Consider the following 6,893-nt stretch of genomic DNA (forward strand, 5'->3'; position numbering starts at 1 on the left):
GTTTTACTTCATTCTTGGTTTAAAACATGGAGAGATGCTGATACTGCTGCACATTGTGGATGAAATTATTGTTAGTATGCAAACTCTGAGAAGGATCTGTCATGCCAGCTGGCACCACCAGGCCCTCTGACCACCAGCAAGGCAAGGTGGGCGAAAAAGGACACAACAACAGAGCGGGGTTCAAACCAGCAACCTGCTGATTGCAGGGCAAACCCCTACCACCATTACCACCATTACCCCAAGTACCATAACTCAAAATTAATCAGAACCCTACAAACCCATTAGATTACCATCTGGACTATTGGAACAATATTTATCTCAGTGTATCTAAATGTAGTAACCTCAACTGACTTGAAGTAATCAGTTACTTCTCATTCCTTAGAGAATCTCAGCATTGGTGGGAAACACTCACTATGAAGGTATCTGGGGACGGCACAGGTCAGACATTCATCACTGCCGGGGCCCTGGCAGGAGTAACAGTGCTTGTGGCAGCCCATGCAAGTGAACTGGTTGTCGTGGAGGTACGTTCTCGTCGGGCACGTCTCGTCTCCTGTGACGCCGCACAGTAAGGTGCCGGGATCCAGAACCAGTCCCCTCTCGCAATGGGTGCACTGGTTTGGGTCTGGACCACTGCAGCTCATACACGTCTGGTGGCACTCTGCAGATACGCAGCCGAGTTAGTGTGCACTGGTGAAATATCATCACTGCTTTTACATAAGAAAGAGGAAGTGAAGACCTTTGTGGCTTAACTGTAAGAGCTTATTGTTATATGACCTTCTATAAGCTACAATCTATTTCTTACTGGTATTACAGTTACTTTTGGTATTTGATTAGGGAAAAAATGTTTAATCAAAAAGAACATGCTAGGAATTGTGGACTGGATAAGAAGTATTTTTTCTGCTTAAACAAGTTGTAGAAAAAGTCCATCTGAGTAATCCTGTCTTTTCTCTCTCCTCTTATTTTGTAATATACGATACAACATAATATTGGAATGTTGTCAAATATAGTAGTTATTCTAAAAAGTCATACATGATGTGTGAAAAAAAAAATACATTTTTCAGAGTTAAATTTGTAAAAATTTAAACCGAGTAATGCATTTGTTTTATCCCCTGGATAATTTATCAACCACCTTTCTCTGCAGTGATAGTTTTTCAAATGTTCCCTGTTACTTTTAGCAAATTAGCTCTAGTCAGTCAGATGGGATGGAGACTGAAAGAGAAAATCAATTTTCATGTCTTGCTTTAGATTCTGAATCAGATTTTAGTTTGAACCACTATCACCAGATCATGAAACTGAGTTTGGAAGCTTACCCTGGCACTCCTCAGCTGACGTCTCATAGTAGGTACCCTCAGGGCAGTCTTTGAGACATGAACCTTTATAGAGCTTGGGACTGAAGGTTGAGCAGGTCTCACAGTCGTCCGGCAGCGGTCCAGAACAGCTGCCACAGGTAGGGTGGCACTGAGTGCACAGGCCCTCCTCCATGTCCTCGTAATAACCCATGGGACAGCTGGCCTTGCACACACCGTTTAGCATCAAGTAGAGGAACGTGCATTCTGTGAGATGGAGACGAGGTGAAAATCAGAACTGCACAAGATTTCGCTTTGGCAATAACCTAGAGCAGATCTGATAACTCACTGAAACAGGTTCTGTCATCGGAGCAGACATCACAGTGGGGAGGACAGCGTCTGCAGGTGCCGTCGTCTGCTGGGTACGCCCGCAGTGAACAGTTCAGTCTGCATGTGCCGCTCTCCAGGTAGTGGCCATCAGGGCAGGAGAGACACTGAGACTTTTTCTCATCGCAAGTCAGGCAGGAGCTATCACAGGCCTCACATGAACCGTCCGGAGTCTCAAACAAACCCCTGAATGTAAAGAAAGGTAGACATTTGACAGCACATGTAGAGGAAGCAACAGCTCATCTGTACTATTCAACATACTGCTTACTCTGGGCAATTTGACCAACACCGGCCTTGGTGCAGGAAGAATGTGTTGCTGCCTTTTGGGCAGCTGATGCAATTATCACTGGTGTCCACGCAGTCCTCGCAGTTTGGCGAGCAGTCTTCGCACAGCCGGGTGGCAGGGTTCGCATAAGAGCCTGACGGACACTGTTCTACACAAGAACTCTCCAGGTCCAAGAAATACCCTGACAAATTACACAAACGTAAACATGAAGTGTAAAAATGTGCACGTTTGCAGCGTTCCAATCATGTTCCAACCCACAGTCAGTGGTAGTGAACAGTTAATATTCGCACCTTGGAAACAGGAGGAACAATCCAGCGCCTGTGGGCCGAAGCAGGTTTTACAGGATGGGTCGCACGAGTGGCAACCACCAAATTTCCCTGAAAATTAAACACATGTAAAAGAAAGAAAAAAAAAGTGCCAAACGTTTGAGTTTTTCCGACCAGTAGAGGGCAACATAGCCTGCTAAAAACGGAGGGTGTTTTCCGAGCACAACTGATGAGAAAGTGCATGAGACCCACAACAAATGATGTGCTGAAGAATAAGAAATTCATCAAATTCATGAATATTTGCAGGAAACCTTTTCCTGAAACACACGACATCTAACAGTGGTACCTCTGGCTCTTACATGCTTTTGTTTCTCTCTCTGTGTATTTTGTTATTTTACCTGTAGCATTTGTATGGCATTTGCATAGATATACTTGTGTGTTATGGTGCATTAATTTGCCCCCTTGTTCTCTGTATTTTATATATAAATATATCAATCCCCCCAAAAAAAGGATCAAATGATATTTTGACGTAAGGAGAAAAAAAGGCAATAATTCTTGAACAACAATTAATTAAAGTTAAATCAAATTCCATATTTTGCTTGCAAAACAGACGCTGACTGGAGATGGTTTTACAACTTAATTGGAGTCTAGTTTCACCCAGACAGAATCAATGGACACATTTATGATGGCACACACCGTTTGGAGACCTTTTGAAAGGTCTTCTGTTTGTGTTGAAAGCAAAGATTTTGGGAAAGAAAGGAGAACATTTTCCACAGGATTCAGAGTAATAAAAGCACAGTGGAAAGGTCTGGAGCAGACTTCCCGGAGGTGTCTAATTGGTGATGAAGGGCCTCGGCCTGACAGGTTTCACAAGAACCTTTGCAGAAAAGCAATTATCACTGTAGCTCGGGTCTAATCAGGCTTTTATAATGCGCACAGAAGCCATTCCTCATGAAAAGGCACATGACGTCCTGCTGGCAGTAATAGGGCTGCAAAACCATGAGAGGCAAAGTCATCTGAACTGATTGAACAAAGACTAAACTGTCTGTGCTAACATTTGAATCGAACAACATTTTAAGCAGCATCACATTTAGAGCTTCTTGTTAAATTACAAATTCTTCTCAAAGTTTTCATATTTAGCTGCATTATAACCACAAGCTTTGATGTGTTTTTTTTTTTTTTTTCTGATATTTTATATGATGGACAAACATAAAAGTAGTATGCAATTGTGCAGTAAATTGTAAGAAATAAAAATCGGAAAAGAGTGGTTACCATTTCGATGATGAAGTGGCTTCAGAAGTCCTCTAATTTGGAAACAAAGTTTACCTTTATGGAGTTTAATTTCAGTATGAACTTTAATGCCAACCGAAGGACAAAGAAATTTGTTTTTACTCACAGATCAATCAAGAATATAAGATGTTATCTTTGTGATCTACGCTCGGTTTTGTGCTGACGTGCTAACTGGCTGTTCTGTTACTTTGCTCGCTCAGCCTCACTTTATTACTGGGAATCCCGTACAGATCGCTGGCATATAAAGTTACCCAATTCGAAAATGTCAAGCACTTGCTGTTATTCAATATAAATAAGAATAAAGATCCACTGTAGATTAAAATGTCATTTACAGAGCTGGTTCCCATCCAACAAATGACAAATGCAGGCTACAACGAGTGCGCAAGAATTTAGACAGTTAGCTAAAAGAACTGTGCAATACATTTTTAAACTGATGCAATGTTCTGGCTGTAATATATTGATGTTTATGAACGCAATAGACACTTGTATTTTTATTGTTGGCATGAAGGGTTATCTGCTGTTTTGGCTTTCCCTTATTTCCAAGCCGGGAGGAAAATCTGGGAAGGTTGCATAACACTTGAAACTACAGTAGCGTTCACCTTCCAGGAAACCACTTCGAAGTTTGTGGCAAGACGTGAAAATTGTTATTCATAGACATTCTTCATCCAGTCTGACTGGATGTATCTGAGATGTCAGCAGACCTTTACATATCCTGTGTGTTGCCCAGCCCATGTGTAACCTCTTCCATCAGCGGTGCCGTATCTTCCAGCCCGAGGCTGAGGCGGGGACACTTCTGACTTTATTCAGAAAATAGAATGCTGGTAGAATATGTCAAAATACTAAAAACTCCAGCTGGACATTTGTACCTCTTAATTTAAAATGGCTAAAGATTAGGAATTGTTTACCAACACATTAAATGAAAATAGAAAAAGAGTACAAACTGTACATGAAAAGACATTTCAATTAGAAATTTGAGCACATGCACCAGTCAGTAATTTAGTTAATCATATTCTACACACGCTGATTTCCTTTGAAAGTCAAGATTTGGCTGCGTTAGATATTTGTCATTAGTTATGTCAAAGGCTATTTTTTGATAATTAATGAAACTCTTTTGCAATCGTCAACACAAAGAAACGTACCAATAGGGCACACTGGTTGGTACAAGGTCAGAGCTAAAACTGATAAACTATTGACCTTGTGTTCTCTCCTTGTTTCACAAACTCTCCTGATTTACAACACGGATGGTCCTGATTTATTTTTTAGCAGCAATGAGCGGAATGTGATGGTGAAGCACCTTGATTACTGCATCCTTCTAATGCTACTTAACAACCCTCATCATCAAATCTGGACTCAAGCCTTTTTTTTTTCCTTCAGCAAGTCAGCTTACTTTCATCATTAGCCAAATTAAATTAAGTTTTTTCTACTTACCATCAAAATACTGGCCAAGTGGGCAGTTAACCTGGGGACACTGTCCGTGCAGAGGCAGATTCCCACTCAGACAGAGGTCACAGTCTGTGGAATGAGGCCCATGACAGGTCTGGCATGAGCTGTGGCAAAGCTGACAGCGCCACCCACTGGAGTCACTGAAGGTTTGCGATGGACACTGTTTTATGCACTCCTCTCCTGAAACAGCAAAGGATAAAGTGACTTTATTGCAATAATAAAGTTCCTAAGCTAACTAAAGATAAATAGTGCCTATGATACGATATATGAACACTTTGAAACTCAACTGCTTAAATATAAATAATGTCAGTCATGTAGAAATTTGAGCAAGTATTTGCTACCTTTGGAGTTTTTCTGTTTGTTACTTTTTTGTCCCTTATTTAGACGTCGCCAAGCAATTTTTTTTTCAGACAAAAATGAACACAGTAAGTAATTAAGGTAGTTTTTAATTATTAAGAAATCTAAAAAAAATTCTAAATCAACCTAAACAACAAAAAACAGCAGTGTCCTTCCCAGCAGGACTGTTCCTTCAGTTTTTTTCTTGTTAGAAACTTTTATTTTTCCATTTTGCGCTTGCTATGCTATCTTGCAGATAAATTTGACTGGCTCCCAACAAGCTTAACAAGCATAACAAAAAAACATTTCAATAAATCATGTCTTTAATAATGATTGAAAAACAGATAACATATTATGGTTTAATAACAGATTAAAATGTATGATTTAAAATATTATGATTCCTTTTTTTTTTTTCCCCTCATCTTTGCTCCAGCTTTCTGAGGCCCCTCTGGTTCCCTCTGGTGGTCCCTGAGGGAGTTGTGGCCCTCACTTTGAAAAACACTGATCTAAAACATTTAGCTGTGATAGTACGGAGCTCCGTAGTGATACTAAGCAAAACAGAAGAAATCTGTAAGAGTGTCACTAGTTTTTCACAGTACTGTAGTTCCTCTTAGAAAAAAGAAAAAGCAACAATTTAAATTTCTTATTTGCTTCTTCAGAGTTGCTTTCTCTCCAAATTCCACCGGACATACAACCACAACCGCCATCTTAAGGCTGAACCTTGTGGTTACACATAACAAAATGATATATTCCAAATTATATATTCCAAAGGACACCCAGTTGTCCAATTGAACAAAGTGACAGAACACTTGCTCATCTTTATTAATATTAAACCTTTTTTTTTCCTCCTCGTTCTTTCTGCAATCAGTCTCAAAGCTTATTGCTGATAGAGAACAGCGCAATGCTAATTCATTCTTTGCATAAACCATACATTTGCATATCTTTTTTTCCCCCAGATTTGCTGACACTCACCTGATTTGCAAACCAAATGAAGACTCAGGAGTGCCATTATTTGTTTATAATAAGGATAAATGCTCAGAGACACAAACTAAACCAAGCTTTTTTTTCAATAATAAGAACTGTCAGGATCTGTCAATTGCACTTCACTTTCATTGTTTTTAAAATAAAGGAGTGGATGAAATATATATATATGTGTTTTTGCAGTTGTACCATTCAGGAAGTAACCCGGCTGGCAGGCGAGACAGCGGGTGTTGGTGCTGCAGTCCTCACATGGCGCTGGACAGGACAGACAGACTCCACCGACGTGGTCCTCGTAGGTGCTCTGAGGGCAGTGTCTGCGGCATTTCTGTCTGAAACTGTAAGGAATGGTTCACTCAAATACCACTAAAATGCCATTCCCAATATTCATTTGCATCCAATAGATTAAAAATCCATAATAATTAGAAAATTAATTGTCTCGCTCCAAGTATTCGTAATTGGTTAATGACCGTTTGACTTTTAGCTGTCATGCTTTTTAAACAAGATAAAGTTTCTTCTTCCTTTTTTTTTTTTTTTTTTTTTTTCTTTGGGGAAAGGGCGGAAAAAAAAAAAAAAAAAAAAAACGGCAAGAAAAAAACAAGCGGTTTTTTAAAGGTGGGG

At 39.9% G+C, this 6,893-nt stretch overlaps 1 protein-coding gene across 1 annotated transcript in view; it reads right to left on the bottom strand.

Moving 5' to 3' along the window:
* Positions 1-6,893, bottom strand: part of LOC103141227 (proprotein convertase subtilisin/kexin type 5) — a 20,076-nt gene that overhangs the window by 5,968 nt on the left and 7,215 nt on the right. Inside the window, exons 5-11 of the mRNA XM_007556771.2 lie at positions 6,465-6,610; positions 4,944-5,138; positions 2,250-2,336; positions 1,942-2,140; positions 1,636-1,859; positions 1,311-1,553; positions 413-658 (exon numbers count right to left, since the gene is read on the bottom strand). Of these exons, the coding sequence (XP_007556833.1) occupies positions 413-658; positions 1,311-1,553; positions 1,636-1,859; positions 1,942-2,140; positions 2,250-2,336; positions 4,944-5,138; positions 6,465-6,610 (1,340 nt within the window). The remainder of the gene's footprint in view (positions 1-412; positions 659-1,310; positions 1,554-1,635; positions 1,860-1,941; positions 2,141-2,249; positions 2,337-4,943; positions 5,139-6,464; positions 6,611-6,893) is intronic.

The sequence above is a fragment of the Poecilia formosa genome, unplaced genomic scaffold (genome assembly GCF_000485575.1).
Source record: "Poecilia formosa unplaced genomic scaffold, Poecilia_formosa-5.1.2 Scaffold81, whole genome shotgun sequence".
In the NCBI taxonomy this organism is placed as follows: domain Eukaryota; kingdom Metazoa; phylum Chordata; class Actinopteri; order Cyprinodontiformes; family Poeciliidae; genus Poecilia; species Poecilia formosa.